This window comes from Trichosurus vulpecula, chromosome 2 (assembly GCF_011100635.1).
Source record: "Trichosurus vulpecula isolate mTriVul1 chromosome 2, mTriVul1.pri, whole genome shotgun sequence".
Lineage (NCBI taxonomy): Eukaryota > Metazoa > Chordata > Mammalia > Diprotodontia > Phalangeridae > Trichosurus > Trichosurus vulpecula.
The window spans coordinates 217,289,633-217,316,921 of NC_050574.1; the positions used below are offsets into that span (position 1 = coordinate 217,289,633).

Here is a 27,289-nt window from a genome sequence, read left to right on the forward strand (position 1 = left end):
AATGTTTATAGTGCCTACTATGTGCCAGGGACTATGTTGAGCACTTTACAATCATTATCTCATTTGATCCTTAGATATTATTCATCCATTTTACAGATGAGGAAATTGAGGCAAAGTTAAGCAACTTGCCCAGGGTCACACTGCTAAGAAGTGTCTGGGTTCTTATTTGAACTCAAGTCGTCCTGACTCTAGACTCAGTGGTGCTATCCACTTTGCCACCTACCTTTCACACATACACTGACTGTGACGTGCGCAAATCACTTAACCCCGATTGCCTCGCCCTGCTTTTCCCCCTCCAAAAAAAGAAAAAAAAAAGAAACCTATATGGAAGAGGTACAGAACTTCCTCACTAGTATTTACCTATGTTGAAGAAATCATGAATCTGTACCAAAAAAATTTAACCCCCTACCCCAACACCCTAATAACTAAGTTAGGAGACCTATCGTTTTTAAAGATAGGTTGATAGGGGTCAGACTAGAGATTTCATTGGCATAGGAACTCCCAGGTGTTCCAATTTCCTCTACCAAGATGGACTGACATCTTCTCTGCAACTCATTGATCTTGGGTGCCTAGGGCACTAGTAGGTTAAGATTTATGCTCCAATAATAATGATAAATAATAATAGCTTGGAGATTTGAAAGTACTATCTTTTATCATTAGAAAAGCTGGTCGTTTGCCAGTATGGGCTTCTAAAAGTAATGACATCAAGGAATCCCAAACGACATCATTTTGTTCTTCAGACCTGAAGTCAGTTCTTCCCGTTTCGGCGATTAGCTTTAAATCTATTATGCAACATAGCTTCTCATAATAATCCCCGGAATGTTTACTCCATGGCTTTTACTTTTTTATGTACTTTAGCCCATCACACATAATTTTTATCTTCACAGATCCCAAGTTTATATCATATAAACTACCTGAATCAGGTGACACTTCTGGAGGATTTGCTTCTGGAATACTTTCTCTTGTAATTGCATCTACTGATTTCAGTGCTAAAACAAAGAGAAAATAATTATTATTACAAAAATCTCGTAAGTATAAAGAAAATACATTTTCTAATTAATTCCCTGGCATACCATTATCTAAAAGTGTGTATGTGTGTGAGTAGTTATGTTATTAGCCAGATCTATGACCTTCAAATTAAATTTCCATTTCTTTTTAGTTTACCATATTATCAGAATATCAGTACTGTTTGTGAAATGAATAGCAAATTTATAATCTGGTTCCCATATGCATTTTATAATAGAAAAATTCTCTACATATTTTCTCCCTCCAGGTTTTTATTACTTTGATTTTTCTTGTTTAAGAAAAAAACATTTATAACTAGAGAACAAATTTTAATAGATAAATCTGAACATTATTTAACATAAAGATCTAGCTTAAATATCACCTTACTATGTTTTCTATGGGTTAATTCGAAAACAAAATCTGCAAATATTGCTAATGGAAAAAGTCACATCATTACCTGTCACATCACTGGTCTCATAACTTTGATCTAGAGGTACTTTAGAAGGCGGAGAGGGTGCTTTTCGCTTTGTTCTTCTCAAAGATGAATTAGCTGAGGACGTGTGGCTGAGCTGCAGAGATCCTGTCCTCACTATGCCTGTTCCAGCATGGTCCTAGGAAAAGTAAAACAAACAACACACTAGCTTGTTATCTAACAGTAGTTTTTGAAGCAGCTATGTAGAACAGTGGATAGAGAACTGGACCTCAAGTCAAGACCTGAGTTCAAATTTAGCCTCAGAATTTATGAGCTACGTGACCCTGGGCAAGCTAATCTACCTCTTTTAGGGCCAGTTTCCTCATTAGTAAAATGCAGAAAATAACAGCACTTACATCCTTGTTGTGAGGTTCAAATGAAATAGCTTATATATAGCTCTCTGTAAACCTTGAAGTGTTATATAAATGCTACTTATAATGATATTTGGCAGTTAATTTTCAATTTAAGTGTCACATGAATTTACATGAACCAAATCTATTAACTAAATGTAAACAGAGAAAGGCTAGAACAGGGGTTTTTACCCACCATTGTGTCATGGACCCCTTTGGAAATGAAGGCTGTGGACCCCTTATGATGTCTCTGAATGCATAAAATTCATAAGATTGCAAAGGAAACCAATTATATTGAAAGTTACAAAAGTATTAAAAAATAACAAGAATGACAACAGATAAATAAGTTTACAAAGCCCAGGGTGAAAGAAAAGGGAGAATATAGTCCATGGATCCTAGGTTAAGTACTCCTAGTCTAGGCTAAAAATTAAATCAGCATGGTACGATGAAAAGAACATCAGGTTTAAAGTCAGAGGATTTGGATCCAAGTCTCATTTCCTGCACTAGCTACATGGGCAAATTTAACAGTAACCAGCCAGTGTCTCTGATAAAGGCCTCATTTTCAAAATATACAGAGAACTGAGTCAAATTTATAAGAATACAAGTCATTCCCCAATTGATAAATGGTCAAAGGATGTGAACAGGCAGTTTTCAGAAGAAAAAATTAAAGATATCTATAGTTTTATGAAAAAAATGCTCTAAATCGTACTGATTAGAGAAATGAAAATCAAAACAACTCTTAGGTACCACATCTCATCTATCAGATTGCTTAACATGACAAAACAGGAAAATTATAAATGCTGGAGAAGATGAGGGAAAATTGGAACACTAATGCACTGCTGGTGGAGTTGTGAACTGATCCAGCCATTCTGGAGAGCAATTTGGAAATATGCCCAAAGGGCTACAAAACTGTGCATACTCTTTGACCCAGCAATACCACTTCTAGGGCTGTATCCCAAAGAGATCATACAAATGAGAAAAGGACCCACATGTACAAAAATATTTGTAGCAGCTCTTTTTGTGGCGGCAAAGAATTGGAAGTCAAAGGGATGCCCATCAATTGGGGAATGGCTAAACAAGTTGTGGTATATTAATGTAATGGAATACTATTGTGCTATAAGAAATGAGAAGCAGGTGGACTTCATAATAACCTGGAAAGACTTATATGAACTGATGCTGAGTGAGAGGAGCAGAACCAGGAGAACATTATACACAATTACAGACACATTGTATCTGTGATGACTAACTTTGATAGACTTGGCTCTTCTCAGCAATGTAAGGTTCTAAGACAACTCCAAAAGACTCATGATGGAAAAAGCTATCCACATCCAGAGAAAGAATTATGAAGTCTGAATGTAGATTGAAGCAAACTATTTGTTCTCTCTCTCTTTTTTTTTGTTTTTGTTTCTGTTTTGTTTCTTCTTTCTCATGGTTCATTCCATTGGTTATAATTCTTCTTTACAACTTGACTATTGTGAAAATACCTTTAGTGCGAAGGTACATGTGGAACCTATATTGGATTGCATGCCACCTTGGGGGAGAGGGGGGAGGAGTAGGAAAGAGAGAAAATTTGAAACTCAAAAACTTGAGGAACTGAATGTTGTAAACTAAAACTAAAAATAAGAAATTTAAAAAAAATAAAAAAAAATTTAACAGTAAAATGTATAAGGGGCAGTAGATGACCTCTAAGGTCTCTTCCAACTCTAAAACTGTGATCCTGTGACTATATAATTAACTTCTTGAGAAAAAATAGGGGAGGGAAAACATTGAGAGCAAGTACTAGTCAGTCAAGAAAAAGCTACTTAAAAGCTACCATGTGCCAGGCATTGTGTCAAGCACTGGGAATACAAAAAAGGCAAAAGACAATCTAATCGAGGAGAGAACAAGCAAATAAATACATATAAACAAGCTATATAGAGGAAAAATAGGAAATCATTAACAGAGGGAAAGCACAAGAAGAGGGGTTGGGAAAGGTATCCAATGGAAAATGGAATTACACTTGAGACTTGAAGGAAGCTAGGGAAGCCAGTAGGTTGAGAAGAGGGAGAGCATTCCAGGTATGGAGAAGAGTCAGAGAAAATGCCCAGAGCTGACATGGACTGTCTTGTTCGAGAAATACAAGGATATTAGTATCACTATATCAAAGAGTATACTGTGGGGATCAAGATGTAAGGAGACCAGAAAGGTGGAGGTGAGGGTAAGCAGGTAGGATTTAAAGGGGCTTTAAATGTCAAACAAAAGATTTTATATTTTATCCTGCAGGCAATAGGGATCTACTGGAGGTAACTGAGTAGGGGTTTGACATGGGCAGACCTGTGCCTTCAGAAATCATTTTGGTGACTGAATGAGGATAGACTAGAATGGGGAGGGTCTTGAGGTAGGCAGACCCACCAGTTCAGGCATGAAATGATGCAGGCCTGCACTAGAGTGGTGGCAGGGTGTCAGAGGAGAGAAGGCAGTATATTTGTGACATATTGCAAAGGTGAAATCCACAGACTTTGGCAATAGATTGGATGTGGGAGGTGAGAGACAGTGAGGAGTCAAGGTTGTGAGCCCGAGGAACTGGAAGGATGGTGTTGCCCTCTACAATAATAGAGAAGGTAGGAGGTAGGAAGAGTTTAGGGGAAAATATAATAACTTTAGTTTTTGAAATGTTGAGTTTGAGGTGTCTGAAAAGCGGTTGGAGATGTGAGACTGGAAGTCAACAGGATAGGCAGATTTGAGAATTATTAGCATAGAGATGGTAATTAAATGCATGGGAACAGATGAGATCACCAAGTGAAGTAATATAGAGCAAAAAGAGAAGAGAGTCCAGGACAGAACCCTGTGGGATATCTACGGTTAAATGGTATGACCTGAATGAGGATCTAAAAAAGAAGACAGAGAAGGAGTAGTCATATAAATAGGGAGAGAATTAGGAGAAAGCAGTATTCCAAAGACCTGGAGAGAAGAGGGTGACCAACAAGGTTGAAGCCTGCAGAGAGGTCAAGAATGAGAAACATCACTGTGAGGGAGCAAAAGTACTCAAATTTGCAATACCACCAATGAAATTAATTGCAAAAACACCATTTAGTAAACAGGTAAATGTATTTCTAAAGACCCAATTGAAAAAAATATTTCTAAGTTCATTCTTGTTATCATGCTTTGCCTTCTACCTATTAAATGAATTCACATACATGGCATTTGAAAACTACTTTTAAAGTTGATGTCGTTTGTCTTTACGCCATTTGTTTCCACTCTTCTATTCCAGACTAAACTACTCTTTTGAAAAAGAACAATTGGACACAAATATCTAATACAGAGTCTAATCCCACATTCTTCACTACTAGTCTCCTGACTTTTTGCCATGAGACAGGAAGCATGTTCCACCATCTATTTTCTAGGGGCTTCAACTTGTCAATAGTGCAGAGCTTGATTTCCTTTAGTGATGTTTTCATTTACATTGCTGCAGGCACATACATTATTCTCTTGGTTCCGCTTACTTGACTCTATATTAGTTCATATACATCTCTCTGAAACTGTATTCATAACATCTTACCGAGCAATAATACTTCATGACATTCGTATGCAATTGGATTTTTCAGTCATTTTCAAATTGATGGATATCTACTCTGCTTCTAGTTCCTTGATACCACAAAGCATTGTAGTTGTGTATATTTTGGCATCGAATAGACCCCTCTGTCTTTGACTACTTTTGAGTATATGCCTTCTAGTAGGACTGCTGAATCAAGGTACTGTTACTACTTGACCAGCCTCAACTCCTTATTTCAGGGGATACACATACACACACACACACACACACACACACACACACACACACAGAAACACTTTACTATTCAGAGGTTCAGTAATACTGTGGATTCACATCTTCTTCCTTGTGCTAATAGTAACACAGCTACATGGTGCCATAGTACACAGAGCATTAAGCCTAAAGTCAGGAAGACATGAGTTCAAATCCAGCCTCAATTATTAGTTGTGTGACCCTGGGCAAGTCATTTAATCTGTTTGCCTCAGTTCCCCCATATGTAAGATGGGGATAATAATAGTTCCTAGTTCCAGGGTTATTGTAAAGATCAAATGAGAGAGTATTTATAAAGTGCTTTGAAAACCTTAAAGAGCTACATAAATGCTAGTTATTATTATTCTAGGGTTCCACAATGAAGGAATCTTCCATCTTTGGCTGATCGGTGATAAAAATGTGTTTTTCTCCTGGTCACAGATGTCAGTTTCTCCATCATTGTCACTTGTCTTTTCTATTACCTGATAAAACCCAGCCATGACATTCATTTCTTCAGGAGTAATATCTGCTTGAGAGTTAGACCTGGAGGTCATCTTCAAAGGACTTTTTGTTTGTGCCTCAATTAAGCAGACTGCTTCACACAGAATAATAAGAAGGAGTAGAATTGGCATAAATAGACTCACAAATCTCTTCTGATGATCGTTCCACAATTCAAAAACTCAATGACAGCAGAATTCTGACCTTGTCAAATAACCATAGCCACATTTATCAACCTACACCTCTGCAACAATCCCATGTTAGAATAAGCTGACATATTTGTTGAGGATATTTATTTTTCTATATATGTAGGATTTAGTGTCTCCACACAGAGACAGGCTTCAGTCCTACTTTAAGACAGAATTTATTCTGTACATTTGTGAAAACAGGCTTGAGTGGATGCTCAGCCTGTGGGATGGCAACTGGGAGGGGAGTGGTAAAATCAGCATGCATGGTAGCCTACAGTAAAGGTTTTACAACCTTATTTTTTCAGGGTAATTTTATCGCTACTGAGAAAGTATGGCATGAGAGGGAAAGAATGTTCATCACTAGAGCAGTGATGTGGTCAGAAAAGACGTTCATAAAAGGCACAATCACACTTGAGCTTACCTCAGGGGGAGGGAGGGACACGGTTGTCAGAAAGGAGTCTGAGTTAGCCTGCTGTCACATGTCATAACTAGTTTTCAGGTGATGAGTAATGACTACAGTTTAACTATACTTCCTCCAACCATGAAATCCAACAGTCGACTGGGAGACAGACAGTCTTAAAGAGGACAAACTAAAGGGGGAAAATATAAGTAGGGTATTTGGATCATTAGCCTTTGGATAAAGATTATGGACAAAAGAGCTATTTTCATCTAGATAAGAAGATGCACTACCTCTTTGGGGAAAGTACTTAATTAAAATTAGAAATTAGAATTAGTTCCTATGTTATGCATCATATAAAGTCTTAGCCCCCAACCATATCTGGACACGAAAGAAACAAGAATGTTAGATTTGCATAAGCTTAATGAGATTTTTTTCCCCCTTGACTCAGTTAAGTCTACTTAGATTTAAACTAAATAGAACAAACTATCAGTGTGATATAATGGGAACAGCACTGTTTAGAATCAGGATGCTTGGTTTCAAATCTGCCACTGTATAACCTTACGTAAGTAACAACTTTCTGTGTGTCCATTGTCTTGTTGTAAAATGGGAGGAGGAGGAGGGCAAAAGAAAAAATGTGCTTGAGATTTACTCAGAAAAAACAAGCTTAAGCTAGTGATTACAGATAACTCAATTACTGTCAGACAATCAACATTTATTAAGCACCTACCATGTACCAGGCACTGGGGATACAAAGAAGGGCAAAAAAACAGTTCTAGCTTTCACAAAACTCACAGTCTAATTAATGGGGGAGATAACATGCAAATAACTATGAACAAACAAGCTATGTAGGATAACTTAGAAATAAACAACCAAGGGAAGACACTCAAATGGGATTGGGAAAGAATTCCATAGAAGTCTAAGTCAAGGTCCCTTGCACATGACAGTCATTGTTAATTTAGTCCAAATTCACTAGTTTTTTTTTTTAATCACACCATTCTGCATCCCCTTTTTTATTCACTGAAATTTTGTAGAGAAATACAAACATGCCCATGTTTAAATTAATACCTAGTCTAAAACTCCAAGAAAAGGAAAATATAAGTACTTGAGGTGATTAAAAGGTTCCTTTTTTTTTTGTAATGACCTAATATTTTACAGAAGAGAAACGCATTCCTTGCCACCATCTCACTCCATACTCAGTCTTGTTTTTGGACTAAAAATTGGATTTTAGACAGAAACTTTAAAGAAGAAGTTTTGGGAAAAGAAAAGTATTTCCCCCCACTCAGTAATTCTTTGGAAACTACTTAATCATCTACTAAAATTAGCTTAGAAGACCAGTAGCCTTTCCAGTGTATACTCCCATGGGAGCCACAATGTCTAAGCTGAAAGAGGATTTTTCAGGGTCCTCAGTTTGCCAATCTTATTTTAAAAGGCAATTACTGATACCCCAAAAAAGCATGACATAAATTTTTTTTCAACTTTTTTCCTCTGTGAAAACACTGGGGCCTGCCCCATAAACAAAGAACAGGAGAATCATAAAATGTTTCAGCTGAAGAGAAAAAAATTCAATAAATCAAGTGTGAATAAGTACTTTTATACATGAATTGGTATGATGTGCTAAGCCCGATATATCTTTCAGATGACCAAAATATGTTATCATATAAGAGAGGCAAATGATATAATGGATAGAAAGCTTACTTTATCATCACGGAGACCTGGATTCAAGACCAGTTTCTGCTGGTTCTGTGATCCTGAACATGCCTCAATTTCACTTTCCTTACTGTAGGATGGGGATGATACATAGCAGCTATCTCTGAGGTCTGCTGTGAGGCTCAGATGAGAATGGACATAGTGTAATTTCTAAACTTTATTATAATTATTAGTATTGTGAGTAACTTAGATAATATAGTGCTGACTGAAAAGGAGCATGTTTAACTTACTACATGTAGACAAGTGAAAGTGTGGATGGCCATTTTTGGGGTGGGGGAGGAAGAATGGTATTTTGTAGATCTACTTCAGTTTGCCAATCCTATTTTAAAAGGCAATTACTGATACCCGAAAAAAAGCATGAAATAAATTTTTTTCAATTTTTTCCCTCTACCTGCAAGCCTGTTCCCTGAGGCAGACATCATATATTGAAACACCATTTGTGTGTCCATTAATCCATCAAAAAGTACTAAAAAATACTAATATAGAACATGATGGCCCAAAATAAAGACAGTTATCATAATTTCAAATCATCTATGGACTATATTGACTACCTCTATTTGCTAATCTATTTTTCTCTGCTACAAAATGCTTAGATAAATATGTAAAATTGTTACATTAAGTTATATTATTCCCCCCAAGTTAAATTATACAGTGTGCAACATTTCTCATCTCCTTTGTTAAAATAAGCTTTCTTCTCATTTAAAAATAATGAAACTTTGAGAAAAAAAAAAGATTGTACCTTTGTTAAACAGCGCCCTCTTGTGGCTTATTTTCACACACAAAAATGAAATGTTCTCTTGAGGATAAATAGCTAACAGAGCTTACTTAGCAAGATTCTTTATAGATGGATAAGTGAATAAACCAGATGCTCTGTCACATTTCACCTCTTTAAGTATTCTAGCTGTTTATTTCATTTAAATGATCATTTTAATTTTTGAGTCCAAACCAAAAAGAAATATAGATATGCAGAGATTAGGTTTACACTGGTAACACTGGCTTTGATCCTTTGCTAAAATTAACCTGACATGTTTAAACCTACCTCACAAGGTTGTCATGAGGATCAAATGAGATAATAATTGTAAAGCAAATAGCACAGTGCCTGGAACATGGCAGGCTCTTAATAAAAAGTTGCCCTTTTTTTTCCCCCTAAACACCTTATCATACCATTAGACTATAGATATTTGATGTGTGATAGATACATATAATTTTAGTCCAATACACCTCTTGGAGATAGAAGAATGAAGAAGGGATTGACCAGAGACAAGCAATTCTAGATGCTTTCTACCCCATCCCCACTCCTTCTATTCTCTGAAAAGGTAGAAACTGCAGTCTTATCCCTGATCAGATATCTATGCCCTGTCACATGTGATCCACCTGTATTTATATTAGATGTATTAAATATGTATCTAAATATATAAATTAAATACAAATGGAAGGCTTGAAAGCAATTGTACCTTTTAAGTGGCACAAGTCACTCTCCCCTCCCTTTGTATATTTTAATTGTGTGATATCCATGAAACAATTCATTCAACAAGTATCTATTAAATACCTATTACATGTACAGCACTGTGGTCAATGCCCTGGAAGATTAAATATGTATGTATAATATAACCAAAGATCCTTAACCTCAAGGAATTAATAACCTAGTAGAGGAGATAAGACATAACAATGTTTATTAAGCAGCTACTCTGTGCAAAACAAAATGCTGTAAGATGAGAATGATACAAAGTTATCCCCCACCCAGTCGCTGGATGAATAGAAAGGGTAGAAATTTCCACAGCTGCTCACACACTTAGTGATGGGAGTGAATAAGAGGATCAAAAGAGAGAGTATAGATAGAAAAAGGAAGAGCATCATGGCCAGATTTGTGGGGAAATAAAGATTTGAAAGGGTTTGATGAACAGGACAAGTGGCCAGTGAAGGAGGGAGAAGGAAAAATTAGAAAAGGCAGAATCAGGAAAGTATGGAGTCCCCGAAGGCAAGAGAGAAGAGAAAATGCAGTGAGAAGAGCCAAAGTGAATAGTGATTGTGAGGTTTTTAGCCGAGGTAAAAGAGGAAATGATAGTACCACTGACTGGAGAAAAAAAAAAGGAAGTTGAGAAGAAAGGGGTAAGGTTTGAGAGAATGATTTTCATTTAGAAGAATTTTTTTTTTTGCTTTTTTTTGGCAGGGCAATTGGGGTTAAGTGACTTGCCCAAGGTCACACAGCTAGTACATGTGTCAAGTGTCTGAGGCCGAATTTGAACTCAGGTCCTCCTGACTCCAGGGCTGGTGCTCTACTGACTGGGCACCTAGTTGCCCCCATTTAGAAGAATTTTAAAAGAAAATGATATTTTCACAAAAAGAATATCCTCTCTTACCAATATTCACTTGTTGTATCAACAGACATTAATAACTTCATAAACTCCACTAAATTCACTGGATAAGGAAATAGCAAACCACTCCAGCATCTTTGCCAAGAAAACCCCAAAGGAGGTCATGAAAAGTCAGACGCTACTGAAAAAGGACTGAACAAAGCAATAACTATTTGGTTTTGGTTACTTTCCCTCCCTTTTAATCACAAATTCAAGCATTTGTTTTCTCCATGTCCACATTTTGTTTTAGTATGATTTCTATGTATCACCTAGAACGCTACCATGAACCCAGTTGGCAGCCAACAAAGTCATTTAGGACAAGGGTTTATCTGATGGCGAATGCATAAAAATTTGTACACAGGTCATTTGACAGTAGTAGAGGACATCCCAACATAATGGTTGCCTGCGTACAACATATACATTAGAGCTAGTGAGCAAGCATGGGTCCAAGTGTTATGACAAAGTCATTAGCTAGGCCTTAGCACCTTGTCAGTACTTTCTAGTAACTCATATTAATGAGTCATTTACTTTCTTCAAAGTGAAAGCTTGTGAATCATTGACCACATATTTCTGCTTTACATAACACATATAAACATCGTAAAATAACTCTATACAAACTTTATATAAAATTATATATAATATTTATACAAAAATTTATATAGGCTGAATTCCTAGCAACATTACCAGATACTTCCCATTCCCCTTCCCCTCCCCCAATAGCAAAATCTTTCCTTCTCAAGTCTATTAGTAACTGAAGAAGAAAGAGTAGTTTAAAAAAACAACAACAGTAACTAACCTTATTTGTTTCATCCACGCTAATGGATTTCACTACACAGGAAGCTGGTCTTGTCTGTGTATGTACAAGATCCTGTGGGGCACTCTGAGAGGTTGGCATTGGAGGCAACGGAGCTCTCCTCTTTTTTGGCACATCAGATGGCAGCGTATTTGAAATATATGGTTTAGAAATAGTATTTGATCTTGTAAAAGTTGGCCGAGGTTTACTTATCAATGGAGTTGCTGGAGCACTTGAAGTCTTATGAAAAATAAAAAGGTGGGAGTAGAGGGGAAAGTACCATAAGTATTTAGGAAGTTTCAGAAAATAAAACACTGAGACTTGTTTTTAAGTTTATAAGCAATGTTACAAAGTGCATCCTTAACTTTAAAAATGCTTACTTGTTCCCTTTTTTTCTTGCTGCGTTGAAAAAAGCTGAAAAATTTTTTATTTTCTTTTTCCTTCATAATGTCTAGGTTTTGAGATATTTGGCAGGAGTCTAAAATAAAAGAAAGACATGTTATTTGTTTCATCATCTGAGACCTCCTCTTCCTTAGGCTTCTTTCTATTAATGTCCATTTTAAAATATGTGTGTATTTAATAATAACTACAAAGCTTAAGAAAGTAAATGTCAAAAAGTTGTTTTAATTGGGCCTTGAAAAGTATCTATTATGTTACTTTTTTTTCCTTTTCATTTATGCTTTGGCTCATAGCTCAACTACTATAAATAACATTTTTACTCTGCAAAACACATGAATCCAAATTACTACTGAACACTTGGTCAAAAGGCTTCATGGTTATTACTATTTGCTTCAAACATAGGCTTAAATTTGAAAAGAATGATAGCAGAATAATAAAATTTGTCCAGTAGAGACATGTTTAGATATCACCTCATATTTTTGTTAGTTTTTTAAAAAGATATATTTAATCCCTAGTGTAAATGATTTTTTTTAATGGAACAAACTGTATGAATTAAGTAGTAAAAATGCAATTTAACACCTTGTAAATACCATAACCACGCAAAAAATATTCTGTTTTTCTTAGATCTATTAGTATTCTGAAAAATCCCCACTGTACTGTATGTTTATACATACCACATAAATCATGGTTTCTCTTGGGAAATCCATAACTACTTCAGTAACCACACCATCACAGGCAAATGACTTTAAGTGTTTAAACTTAATAAAAAAGAGCTATAAGTGATATATAGTCTTAAAACTATTTTAATATATTGATTTTCTAATTTAGGATAGGCTACAATAATTACCTTAAACCTCAGGTACAAAGCTCAAGAAAAAGATTTATAACAAGTGATGAGAGGGACTGGTTGCTGATTTTTCTTATGGTATTTTACTAGTGATGGATGCCAGGCACTTTGGATGCTAGCAGTATTAAAGAAAATTCAAAACGGATGCTTTGGTTTACATACTTTTCCAAATGACTGACTTGATTCAATACTTGCCAATTTCCCCATGAACTTTCTTCATCTGGAGAGATGTATATCTTCTCTATTTTGAGTTTAACAATTAATTTTATTTTTAAAAAGTCACCAGCACCCTACCCCCTAATTACAAAACACAAAGGTGTTTCTTAATTATCAAAAAGTAACAAACTATTAGTTGGAAATGAAGTCTTTCCAAACAAAGTTCAATTATAATCTGAAATGTAGGACATTTATACTTTGCCACTTTAAAAAAAAGAACTTCTGTTGGAAAAGTTATAGCAGCTTTGATTTATTTAGAGATAATTTATCCTAAAATACTGCAAAATAGCCTTTCGTTTCCCTCAGATGGGTAACTTTTCTACTGAGAAATTCTGACAAATGGGGTAGTGGCCATATGAAAGTTAAACAACCTCATTGAAATACGGTTTGGAGTTTTTTTGTATTTTGTTGCTTTTTAGAGAAGGGTTTTTTTTTTAAATCTAAGATATTCCATTATCTTATTTTAAAACCAATAACAGGAAATAAAGATTATTTGCTATGTACAACAAATAATAAAAAGAATAATTAAATATCATGGCCAATTAATTTAAAAAGAGACATAGAAATGTGGGACAAACATGAGAGGGAAAAAAAGGAGAATATGCACGAGGCAGAGGAAGAGACAGAAAGACACAAGAAGGAACAAGGGACAGTAAGAGAGAGAAAAGGTTAAGAGACAGAAAGCGAAAAAATGAGAAAAGAGCCTGTAAAACTTAAGCGGGGATGGGGAGGACACCTGGCAGGTTTCTCTGCTCCTTAGTTTCACCCAACACACATGAATTTCATCATTCACCCTCTCAAGCTTCTGGAAAATCATGACTTTCCTTTTCAGGCTCCACATCTCCAAGGTAGGTGGGCTACAATATTAAGACTTGGTCAGTGGATATCACCATCTAATAAAGTATTCTAAAGTCTGTGATTTCAAGTGACATAAAAGGAATTTGTTCCCTACTTTCCAATACTGTTAATTGTTCTATATATTGAATTTACTGACAATGAGTAATAAGTAAACTAAATATTATTTATATAATAGATCTGAGAAACTTAAAAAAAATTAAGCTAGCATGGATAGATGGATCGATGGATGGAAGGAAGGAAGGAAGGAGGGAAGAAAGAAGGGAAGGAAGGAAAGAAGGATGGAAGGAAGGAAGGAAGGAAAGAGGGAAGGAAAGAAGGAAGGAGGGAAGGAAGGAAGGATGGAAAGAAGGAAGGAAGGAAGGAAGGAAGGAAGGAGGGAAGGAAGGATGGAGGGAAGGATGTATGGAAGGAAGGAAAGAAGGAAGGAAGGAAGGAAGGAAGGAAGGAAGGAAGGAAGGAAGGAAGGAAGGAAGGAAGGAAAGGAGGGAAGGAAGGAAGGAACAGCACTGCCCAATTGGAACTGTCCAGTTGGGTCCCCAGTAGGGCTGCTACCGTTACTCACATATTGTACCTATGGGTGGAACAACTGGCAGTCACTAGTACTTAACCTTTAGCAACAGAAAGCTTGGTGTGGAAGTGTAAGAGAAGTTACCATGAAGTACTTAAGGGTAAATGGAGGATATAGCTGACGCAGAGCTGGGGTCCCAAGTTTCTAATACTTCCCTTTTTCCTAAAGCAAACACTTGGGCAATATTTGTCAGGAGTTTCCTATGGAGCCACAATAGTGGTAAAAAGAAATAATGGAGGGTGGGGGGAGAGGCAAGCTTAACAATACTTGGAATTCTAAATCCAATTCTCTTTTCAAAAGATCACAAATTCATCTATACTTCATGTTGGCTAAGCTACCAGCCACTTGAATTAGGGTAGTCTACACTATTCCCTTTAGTCTCCAAATGAGGTTTGGGGAAGAATGAAGGTGAGAGGGGAAAAGATGTCAAATAATCTACAACACAAACCATTTAATTATTCATTGTGTTTCTCAAGTTACAAATTGAAATCAAGGAGTCCCTGAGACATCATCTTACCCAGTTTCACAGATGAAAAAGATGGGGCTTATAGTATCTTAATTTCTAGCAGAAAAGAACAAAGCACTTTTGCTATCACTATAAAATATTTTCAAAGAGAAAATCAAAAAGGATTCTCCCCAAGGTATTAATATTTTCTTCCTTTTTTCTGCTTAAAAAACTGTTTTGAATTGTTCTCACTCATCTGGTTGGAATGAGATGATTTCCTAGGTTCACAAAAGGGGATTAAAAAACTAAGATCCTTCCATATGAAACTCTATTCTATGCTAATTTATACATCCAGACCTGTAAGTTTGTCAGTGTAGGAAAGTCCCAGTGTGGAAAATCTTTTTGCTGAAACAGAATGGCACCTTCTAATTTGTCCTCTTAGTAATATGTCTGGTATACTAAGAACTGAGTGACTTGCTTATGGTTAACATAGCCAGTACAGACACTGTGTGTACACACATGTACAGACTTGAACCCAAGTCTTCATGAAGTCAAAGCTTGCCCTCTGTCCACTAAGCCACATGAGCTAAAAAGATTTGTACTAAAATTATTTTGTATAATTCACCTTTGGGAGAAAAATAGCCTTTGTTTTTTATTTTAGAATGATTTCCCTTAAATATAACAATTTATGTGGAGACTTCAGGTAAATTACATAGGTACCCATTAGCCCAAGGAAGGATGAATAGTACAAAGCATTTGGGTGAGGATAAATTGAAAGATAAATAGACGTAAAACCTGCTAGGAATATAGCACAAACTGTCAAGCCAACCAGATGTTCTGGGTGATACTTTTTATGCAAATTCTTATCTCTGCTTACTCTATTGTAATCTCTCAGAATTAGAAGCAACAACAAAGGGTTGATTTCCTAATAATTGAAATTGTCCCCAAAATAGAATGGTATGCTTTGTAACGTAGTGAGCTCCCTACCACAGGAGGCTATCTATCTATCAAGGATATTGTCAGCAGGGCTCCTGAACTGCATAGGAGCCTGGACTGGAAAACCTTGAAAGTGCCTTCTAGCTCTGAGATTCTCATATAGCAAGTTCAGAAAGTGAGAAGAACGTATGTAACACATTTTTCAGAGTCTGACTGGTAACTTTTGAAAGCACATTTGAGTGAATGAAATCAATGCTATTCTAAATTAAAATCCATAAGCTACCAGAGCATTTAAGCTGGTTGTGCCCTTGTTGGTAACAATTCGTGAAAGCTCAGCAAGTATTCTAGAACTTAGACATGCTTTCAATTTACCCAGTGACCAATAATAAGTAGATATGTCATGGTGTGACACAACTCTACACTACTGTGTGTAATATTAAAAACCCAAATCCATAGCTCTTACCTTGTAAAGATGACAAACTGAAGTCAGTAACAGAAGGAGCTACAGAGGGAGAGGGTAAAAAAGGGTGAGTTGATTATAATGATGATGTTTGTTCAAGTTCAAAATGTTACTGTGCCAAAGAAAGGGGTGTAAATTATATCTCTTAACACCCTCTTAGGGGAAGTGTTAATAGTTTCTAAAGGTAGAATAATTGTTTTCTTTCTTCAAAAATTATTTCCTTCAAAAGGATACAAAAAGAAAAATTATTTCATAAATCCAAACAATAGTATCAGTATTTATTAGGAACACATATGCTCGTATGTATACATTAAGAAACTATTCTAAAGCATGCCAAACCAATATGCTTTAAAAATCTTCAATCTTAGAAAATGAAATCATTTTGCCACATGCTAAAGTTGCATGAAATACTTTTTTTTAGACCCCCAGGTATAAAAAAAATCCTATAACCAACTTATGTCAGGTGCTAGGTTTAGGAAGTTTTTAACATGATACTGTTCAACTTAAATGAAATAAATGAATACAGATGGAACTTTAGTCAGTCAATAGCAGTTCACACTTTTTAGGAGAACAAGGAATTCACAAGATGTTACTCTTTTTTCTGATTAAATCTTTTTTTCTGATTAAATCTAAGAAGCTGTGTTAGTTATTCCATTCTTAGCTGAAAATGTTAAGTTGATAAGAAATGGAAATTATCTTTAGCTGAGAAATTCAGTTTCTTATTCCAGTTCCACGAGATGAAATCAGTGATGTTTTTATGGTTCAGTTTCCCTTACTCTCTTGTCCCACAGTATACAGTCTTTTATTAATTTACCAGTTAAGAAGTAGAAAAGACACATGATATATCAACTATCAAATGAAACAAAACAAAACAGTCTTACCTCTGCTAACATCCATGGCATAGAGTTCTCGTAGTCCAAGGTCATTAAAGGACTTCGTCAGGTCAAGAGGCTCCTGAGATTGGTAGTCCTTCAGCAATATGGTGTGTAAAGGGTCAAACTCACATTTACTACAGATAATAGGGGTGAGTTCTTGAAGGGATGCATGTGGACTAACTCTCACAACTGTCTTCTGTGTTTTCTTGTAGTTTATCACCACTCGTACAGTTTGCTGAAATAAAATATAAAAATTAAAGTCACAGTAATGTTTTTCTTGTTGTCATTGAGTTGTTTCAGTTGCATCTGACTCTTTGTGACCCCCCCCTTTTGGGGTTTTCTTACCAAAGATACTGAAGTGGTTTGCCATTTCCTTCCCCAGCTCATTTTACAGATGTTGAACTGAGGTAAACAGGGTTAGGTGACAGGGTCACACAGCTAGTAAGTGTCTGAGGCCGATTTGAACTCAGGAAGATGAGTCTTCCTGGTTCCAAGTCCAATGCTCTATCTAGTGTGCCACGTAGCAGCCATAGTAAAATTAAAAACTGATAAAAGAATGATCTGGAACCTAGAATTCATCTTCCTAGATATAATCAAACAATGAAGACTAATTTTATGTCTACATCTAATAGTTATTTTGACCAATTTTTTCCTAGTTCTATAAATGATATCAATTTAGTATAATTTATAGCACTTGAGCATCAAATCACAAGATATATTAATTTCCTCAGCAAATTGTAGGCCCTTAGTAACTCCTTATTGATTGATTCAACAAAGTTTAAGACAGATTAATAAGTTACCACGTTCCTTTTATATTATAATTTCAAAATAAGAAAACACACAAAGATAAACTTCTTTTCTATTCTTTATTCAAGAAGTACATATTTTGCTAATGCTTTACTGATAGATTTATATGAGGTCTCTGTTCTAATTTAAGTGCTTAGCATTTTATATGTATCTGTCCATTTAGTTGTGAATTATCTTTATTTGTATTTATTTATATCTGTGCGTGAATTATCTTGATCCATCCTGGGTACAGTTCACTGCACACATACTCATAAAATGTAGTTTGACAATTTAATTTCTTGTTATACTATAAACTAAAAGGGCAATATTTATTCATTCAGGTTTTTTTCCCTCCTATGTGGATTAGACTGATTTTTCTGAGTAGCCAAAGACATCTCATTGAAGAAGCCTTTCAGGATACCATGATCTGATGCAAAAAAACACAAACATCTACAAAGCACATAGAAAATCGTAAGATCCAAGGGGAATCTTTCTTCCTCTTAGACTTCGTGAATATCATCACCTTTATGACTTGCTAAGTATCTTTGGCAAGCACATGCATCTCTTATATTTGAAAGGATCAATTAAAGTTCACTCTGGTTGCACCTATAAAGGACTCTCACATGATCTTTCCCCTAGTCCAAAAATGTATAGCTCTTTCTGCACCTTCTGTCCAACATCTCTCTGACACGAGTCAGGTTACATGCTTCATTGTAGAGCCTCTGAAGACATGATTACACATTGCATTGAAGTTCTTAAGTCTTTCAAAGTTGTTTTTTAAATAGAAAACAACACTCCTATGATCTTAACATGTATGAGGGAGACCTCCTCATAAGAGAGACTTTCAAACTTCATTTTCCTCCATGTCAAATACTAGCTGGATTCAGATGCCTCCTTTTATGTGATTTTTTGAATCCTTGAGTTAGTAACATTTTCTCCCACTTCAATTTTCTTTATACTATATTCATTTGTGTATGTGAATATGTATGGTTTTATTTTTGTCCCAAATACCTAACATATAATTAGTATTTCATAAATGTTTGTTAAACTGATAGAGTAATTAATCCATGCTCTCCATAGTTGAGAAGTATATGATTCTTTTTCCTCCCAGTTTTTACAAGATTTCAAAAATATGTTTTGATTGATGCCCCAGTTAGAATTCATTTTGGTAAATGCTGTAAGAGTATGGATTTAGTTTGGGGTTTTTTTTAAGCCATGTCCAACACTTTGTGACCTCTTTTGGGGTTTTCTAGGCAAAGATACTGGAGTGTTCTGCCATTTCCTTTTCCAGCTCATTTTACAGATAAGGAAACTGAGGAAAACAGAGTTAAGTGACTTCCCTAGGGTCATGCAGCTAGTAAGTATCTGAGGCCAGATTCAAACCCAGGTTTTCCTGGCTGCAGGCACAGAACTCCAACATTCTATCCCCTACACCACCTAGCTGCCCCTCCCCATGTTTATGAATACAATTACTCATCCTACTTGGTCATTAAGGATGAATTGCCCTAGTTTTTTTAATGCAATGACATATTCTACTTCTATTATACTTAATATTTTTGCAATGCTTCATAAACATTTCATAGAAATGAGAAAGTAAGCATATGAATTATAATTGCTGGGATGTGCTCAGTTTTTTTTTTTTTGCTAATAATACCTCGTATAATTTTCCTTTTCAAACATTTTGTATATCTCCTTATATCTGGAAAATTAATCCTTCAGTGATGTTGAAACCATATTATCTTTAGCACAGACTATTTCTTCTGTGTGTACTTAGTCTGGTCCAGCCATCGGTTATCCTCAACCTGTTTTATCCCTTCTGTCAAAACCATTTCCTGGGGTGTGGCTGTTGTGCATGCTACAGCTTCTTGGAGCCACAGGTGAGATCTGGATGACCAGGTGGACACCAAAGATGGATGAGCAGCCCTGATGAGGATCAACACCAAAAGTGCTAGTCTTTCTTGAATACCCCATATGCCCCACACAAAATATAAATGGGGAGAAAAAGAATGAAATCAAATGCTGTTTAATTTTAATAACCCAGCTTGGATTGGAGAAGAGTTGAGAAAAGGAACCTCTCATTCCTCATAGCAGAAATAAGGGAACTATCAGCATGAAATATTCTATATACACTCATTGTTCAATGTGTTGGTTAGTTTTGCTTTTTTCTTTCTTTTTAAAACCTTAGTTACAATGGGTGGTGAAGGGATATATCTATAAACAAATATGATATAGAAAGAGAAAAGACATTAATAAAATATAATTTAAAACCAAAAGAGATAAAAACAAAAGAAAAATGTATAATTTAAAAATAAACTCACTTTATTAAAAATGAAGGAAACTTAAGAAAAAATTTTAAAGTAGTGATATTATGTTTATCAAATAATAAAGACCATACCATAAGCTGTATCCTGTGAATGCTATATTTGTTTAATATATAACCTTTTGTGTTCCACAAAGTAACAGATTTATATAGTTAATGACCAGTATATTTTCTGTATCCTTTATGTCCCTATATCTCACTGTACATAGCAATTGATTCAATTTACCCAGAACATGAATACAAAAAAGGTCACTGACATGAAGTATAACTTTTAAAAACATATAATAAAGAAAACTATGTAAACAATAGACTAGCCCTCCTTGAAAGTAATTTATGGTTTACTGTTGTTTTATCAAAAAACTATTATTTTCTCTATTTAAGGAAACACTTAAATGAGTAATATTTCAAATAGTTTTAGAACAGTAAATGTTTACTTTAAATTCTTCTTAAGAGAAAACGTTTATAATGCAAGCTGCAACGCATGATCTGATTTGGGCCTGAAGATAACTAATACTTGAAAAGATTCTCCCACATCCTGCCTATATGTGGTTCTCAGTAACAATTTCCCCTAAATAGTTTATGAAGTTAAGATTTGATGGTATCTTTTAGTCATGTTCCATTCACCAAATCTGTTTTCAATTAAATTAAAATAAAGTGTTTCTAATGCCTGAAAATCAACCATGCATGATGACATTTCTCTTAACTTGTGACACTACGACATCAACATTGGGATGATGGTTCTTACCTCTGGTATCACTGGTGTAGGCTTCTTCTTGTCCAGATTTTTTGGTTTTAGAATTACCTTCTCCACTTCCAGCATTCCAATTGGTGTGTTGGGTTTAAATTTAATTGGCGTTTTTTCCGCTGATAACAGGTCAATTGTATAACTTGATGGGTTTAAATGATACTGTGCACAAAGGTATATTAACAAATCCATCATGGGTTTGCTGTAAAATAAAGACAATTATGATCATCAAAAGCATACTCAATATTAAGGATCATTAAAAATTATAGTTTTTTCAGAGCCTGCTTAAGGTTTAATCATGTCTACAATACAAGGACCAAGTTTGGATTTCATGAGTTCATAGAGGTAATTTGAAATCTACAAAGTATCTAAGCCAATAATGAGGTGTATATATTAGGAAATACACCAGATTTGAAAACCTGGGCTCAATCACTATATTTGGATGAGTCATTTAACTCCTCTAAAAATCTGTGCCCTCCAGAGTCCTTTATTTTATCCATTCCAGAAGCCATGGTAGTGGGAGAGGAGATCACTTTTGTACCCAAGAGAAGCAAAAAGCAACGAAAACACATTAAAGAGTGAGTAGAAGCAAAAGGACACAGTGGGCGAGGTTTAGCAAGTTGTGGTCAGCAAAAGGCCAAGAGAATGAGGGATTCGAGTGTTTAGAATAGTCGAGGGTCAGAACTGGGAAGGAAGGACCTGGGAAATCACTGAGAGGTGGAGGGATTGGAGGAAAAGGTGAGAATGAAGAACACAGTTAGCATTCATAAGACATAGAAAAAAAGTGGAATGACAAAATATTATGACCAAATAATGAAATTTTTGAATTCATGAACATGGAAATGAAATACTTGTAAATGATGGTAAGGATTGAGAATATGACTATCTCCCTTGTGTGAAGCTGGGGCAGCTAGGTGGCACAATGGATAAAGCGCTGGGTTTGGAATCAGGAAGACTCATCTTCCTGAGTTTGAATCCAGCCTCAGACACATAATAGATATGTGACCCTGGGCAAGTCATTTAACCTTGTTTGCCTCAGTTTCCTCATCTGTAAAATGAGCTGGAGAAGGAAATGGCGAACCACTACTCATCTTCCTGAGTTTGAATCCAGCCTCAGACACATAATAGATATGTGACCCTGGGCAAGTCATTTAACCTTGTTTGCCTCAGTTTCCTCATCTGTAAAATGAGCTGGAGAAGGAAATGGCGAACCACTCCAGTATCTTTGTCATGAAAACCGCAAAGCAGGGTCAAAGAGTTGGACACAACTGAAACAACTCAAGGACAACCTGTGTGTAGCTGAGGTAGAGAGGAGCAGGACTGGTCATTAAATAGATTGAGGAACTGCTAAGTTAGAGTATTTGAGGAAACATCCATATGTACAGTAATAATAATAATATAATGATGATGAAAACAATAATAGCCATCATTTTCATATACTTTAAGGTTTGCAAAGTGCTTTACGTGTTATCTCATTTGATATATATAGAAGTTCCCTGGTATAAGGAAAGGAATTGGTATTGAGAAGAGGACTGAGTTAAGCATTAAGTAATTGAGAAAGAAGGGGCAGTTGGTGAATAATGGTTACCCAGACCGGACGGGGTGATCAATTTGGATAGCAGGAATCTCAAAGGTGGCTGACTGATGGCAATAAAGGAAATGGAAACCTCAAGCAAAGGGCTATTATTCTGATTCTTTCACAGTGGACCAGTGAGACAATGGTTATGAGAGAAGGATGGCCATGGATGCATCATCCTCAGGAGAGATGTTAGATCTTAGTGAGTGAAGAGAAAGGAAGAGGTTAAACATGAGAAGTTTGTTAATTATGGAGCAGGAATTCCAGAGGACAGGTTGAGAATTGGGATGTAGGGATGAGATGGAATAGGAAATGATGGAATGTACAGCTGGAGGGTTTGGGGGAGGGAGTGTTCATAGGCAGTCTCAGGTTTCAGTACCTCTGTAATGGGAAGAGCAAGAAGGGAGTAGGGCTGAGCTAACTACTGGGGCAAGAAACCAAGATGAATATCACTGTATAGGGAGAGGTCCCCTGAGGAAGGCAGGTGATGCAAAGGTTCTAGGTTATCCCTCAAGGTTCTGAACCTCACTTCAGGCTGTCTGGCTGTGTCTTGTAAGGGACTGGGAAACCTGCCTCATGTCAGGCATAAACAGGAAGAGGTATATCCTGAGGAATCTGGGAGCTAAGTCAGGAGGCAGGAGATGGCAGTCAAGAACAGAGACCGGGGCACTGTTTTGGCCTGTGGGCCTCAGGAATCAGCCTGCGGGCAGGAAATGCCAGGTACTGTTCCAGGGGGGAAGGCAGAGGTTATTTGTGATGGGACTCCAGAAGCTCTTAGGAGGAAGAAGGTTATGTGTCTAGGACCTCGAATAAGTGTAGTACCAAGAATATTGGGGTAATTAAGAAAAATTTCTTAGAGAAAGTGGCATCTAAGCTGAATCACAGAAAAAGGTAAAGGTTTTGAAATGTAATTAAGGAGGGACTGCATTACATGCACAGGGGATGGATTGAGGAAACGCCAATACTGGAGATGGAGTGTCAAATTTTGGGGATGATTATTAATCCAGTTTGCCTGGAATGTGGAATTCATGAAGACAGTAGTATGACATAAGGCTAGAAAGGTAACCAGGCACTCACTCTGGTAGAAGGCCTTAAATGCCAAAAAAGAATTTTATTTTTATTTCAAAGCCACAGAGAACAAATGAAATTTTTCTAAACAGAGGAATAACATATGTCCACTCTTAGAGAGATACTATTTTTAAAAATATGGGATGATAAATTATTATTACAATTATAGGGACCCATTATGATAATACCCTATAGATCTTTCTAAATTTATCATTTCAACATATTATTTATTGGATACTTGTAATTAGTGTTAAGAAACTTTAAGTACTTCATCTGTATACCAAGCATGTGCAAAATAACCTATTTTGTGTCCCTTTCAAGACAGAATTTCAAAGCTGCCAACTTTTATTCAAAGAAAGCTATAAGAGCAAAGGTATGATGTATAATTTTAATATTTAAAAAAAATTTTCCTGAAAAATTTCAAGGCCTATTAGATAGGGTTAGTAAACCTAGGATTTCAATGGTCTATGAGAAATGCATCAAACACCCAGCAAGCAGCAACACTCCCAAGTAATCAGATTAAAATGCAACTGGGAAATATTTAACAAAAAAAACCCTAAAAAATGCAAGCAAACATAGATATTGTTAGTATGTAGTTTTCTAAGTCAACACAAGGTCCATAGGGATCTTTGTGTACAGTTTAGTGGAGGGTTTATATTTGAGTCAGACATCAATGTTCTAGGAAACAGTAAGTTCTAGGGAATCCACTGGTGAGGAAATTATCCTCACACACTACATACAAGGGAATGTTGGTGCGAGAGTATTTACACCTCTGAAATCAGCAAATGCTACAAATCAGGGCTTGATTTATTTTGTTGATTGTCTAGACTTAGGCAAATGATGGAGATACTGTTAAAACAGATTAAATTTAAAAGTATGTCGTGCTTACATTTTATCCCCCCAAAAGCCAGCTGTTAAACATTTGAGTACACCCTTGCATATATACATATATATGCGTGTTATGTGCACACATGCATATATGTACATGTGTACGCACGCACTACATGTTGTCTTCCCTAATAAAATGTAAGCTCTTTGAGAATAGAGATCTTTATGTATAGTATAGTGGCCCTTGTTTCGATTTGAGTTTGACACCACTGGTTTAGGGAACTCACTGGTGAGGAAACCACCTCTAAATGATCCAAGTTAAGAGCTTCTCTGTAAGGTGGTGCAGTGGCTACAGAACTAGGGCTGGAGTCAGAAAGACCCAAGTTCAAATCTGACCTCAGGCACTTAGTAAACTGTGTGACCCGAGGCGAGTCATTTAACCTTTGCCTGCCTCAGTCTCCTAAACTGTAAAATGGGGATAAAACAGTAATAATAGGAGCTACCTTGTGGTGAAGGTGAAATGAGACAATATCTGTACAGTGCTTAGAAGGGTGCCTGGCACACAGCTGGCACTATGTAAAATGTTGTTGTTATTGCTAACAGTACTGCCCCTCTTCAAAAGGATTGTGTCACAGGAGGCTGATGCTGGGAGGAGAGAAGGAAGACCCCCGGAGTCCCAAGACAACACCGCTGGGAAGATTATATTCCTCAGACCTAATCAGTCTTATCAGATGCTCACACAGACACAGTTTCCCCCCTCCTCAACCAGGTAGGAAATAACTAGCACATACGCAGTAAAAAGTCTTACTCCTTTTGTTTCTCTGTCGGCTCTTGACTCTGCATATTCCTTTTCCCACCATGCCCCAGTATGCCCTGTTATCTTGATAGGTCTTTCCTCCACTACGGGACTTGAAGAGCCTCGAGTTTAAGTAAGGACCCAGGGCAACAACGTTCATTCCTTCATTACTCTCTGGGCTCTGCTCCTGACTCGTAGGGCTTTTTTCTCCACCGTGCCTCCTCTGCATTGCTTGGCCCCTTTTCTTCTTTTTTGTTGTCTTCTATTACAGAATAAGCTTCTTGAGAGCAGGCTTTTTGCTTTTATTTGTATCCCCGGCACTTAGCACAGTGCTTAGCAATAGTCCTGTCTCAGTATCTTCATCTTTAAAATGGGGCTAATTGTAGCACTTACCTCCCAAATTTGTTGTGAGGACCAAATGAGATAATAAAGGTCTTAGAACCTAGCATACAGTGGGCATTAATTATATAAATGTTTTTTTTAAATCATAAAATGTATTATAATTATTTTTATTTTGAAATTCTCAGATTTCAGACCCTGCTTTCAAATCCGTTCTTCCAAAAAGAAGCCACATTGACCCTACTCTCTAAGCTCAATTCTTCGGCATACTACTTTTAGCCAATAGATGGCACTGTACTCCATCTGAAATGGTCTTGAGCCAGTCATTTAAGTTAGCCGTTACTACTTAAAATTACATATTTATCCATCAAGACTATGGCTGCTATTGCACCACAAGGATGAGAGAGTCAGGGTGTATCCCACAATATAAAGCACTCTCAACTTTGCTTACCACAAAACCAAGTTCAGTTTAAGGCAGAGCAAGAGGGAAAAGAAAGAGCATCATGTTGGTTCCAATCCTCCTTCACCTCAAGGGGGGAGAAAAGTATATATACACTGGTACAGCTCTATGGACTATTAAGTCCCTCCACAGGTTTAAAGTGGTAGAAACAAGGCCTTGCATTCTCGGATATGGGTAGAATGGCTCTTCTGTCCATGTATTTCCTAAACTGGGAAGCTGCGTTTGAAAGCACAGCCTTAAGTTCGAAAAGAAAGAAAAAAGGACAAGTGCAGAAAAACACACAGTTGTGGTTCTACAGAGACTGTGAGTTCTCTTCTTCTCTGATTGGTCACATGCTCATGTGCACCACATTAAAAACAAACAAATAACAAGGACAATAATAGCTAGCATTTATACAGACGGCCCTTTAAGCTTTGCAAAATATTTTTTTTCCAGACATAGGTTAACTCATTTGATCCCCACAGCAAACTCTTGTGAGGCAGGCGCTATAATTATCCTCATGATGCTGATGAACAAACTGGGCAATGAGAGATTAAATGACTTGCTTATGGTCGTATGGTTGGAGAGTGTCTAAGGCAGGATTCTGCGGTCTTCTGGACTCTAAGCCCAGCTCCCTTATCTACTGTGGCATTTACAATGCTCTAAGGTTTGCAAAGCACCTACAAATATCCCTCGTTTTATTTTCAAAGCAACCCTAGGAGGTAGGTGGAATAATTATGCCATATTACAGATGAGGAAACTGAGGCTGAGAGCAGTTCAGTGACAAGCCCAAAGTCACACGCAGTCTCTTGCGGCTGGACTTCCACCCAGTTAGAACTCCAGACCCAGTCCTGCACACATAGCTCCTTCTCAGTCCCTGCTGGGGCTCATACGGCTAACATTGCTGTCGGTAATGATTGCATGAAGTGGTGTTTTCTGAAAAAGAATTAAAATATGACACCCAGACAGAGAGAAGCCTATAAAAGCAAGAAACGCTGATATCAATTCTTTCCCCCTTTTTTGCATAAATGGTCAAGAACTGCTCTTTCTGACCAAAGAAGCAGCCTGCAATGCCAAGAAAAGCATTTTCCCTATATCGCTCTCAAATAGCCTTCAGCACTACCAAAGAGATTAAAAAAAAGAAAGAAAAAGAAATCCAGTGCCTGTTTATTGCAGCTCACGAGAGAAGAGTAATACAGGAAAGAAAGTTGGAGTGCTTTGTAGTCACAGTGCAGACGGTTAT

The 27,289-nt window shown here is 36.6% G+C and overlaps 1 protein-coding gene across 1 annotated transcript in view; it reads right to left on the reverse strand.

Moving 5' to 3' along the window:
• Window positions 1–27,289, reverse strand: part of COBLL1 (cordon-bleu WH2 repeat protein like 1) — a 186,403-nt gene that overhangs the window by 38,134 nt on the left and 120,980 nt on the right. The window contains exons 3-9 of the mRNA XM_036743267.1: window positions 21,001–21,202; window positions 17,156–17,384; window positions 16,278–16,316; window positions 11,926–12,023; window positions 11,549–11,785; window positions 1,463–1,616; window positions 915–989 (exon numbers count right to left, since the gene is read on the reverse strand). Coding sequence (XP_036599162.1) covers window positions 915–989; window positions 1,463–1,616; window positions 11,549–11,785; window positions 11,926–12,023; window positions 16,278–16,316; window positions 17,156–17,384; window positions 21,001–21,202 — 1,034 coding nt within the window. The remainder of the gene's footprint in view (window positions 1–914; window positions 990–1,462; window positions 1,617–11,548; window positions 11,786–11,925; window positions 12,024–16,277; window positions 16,317–17,155; window positions 17,385–21,000; window positions 21,203–27,289) is intronic.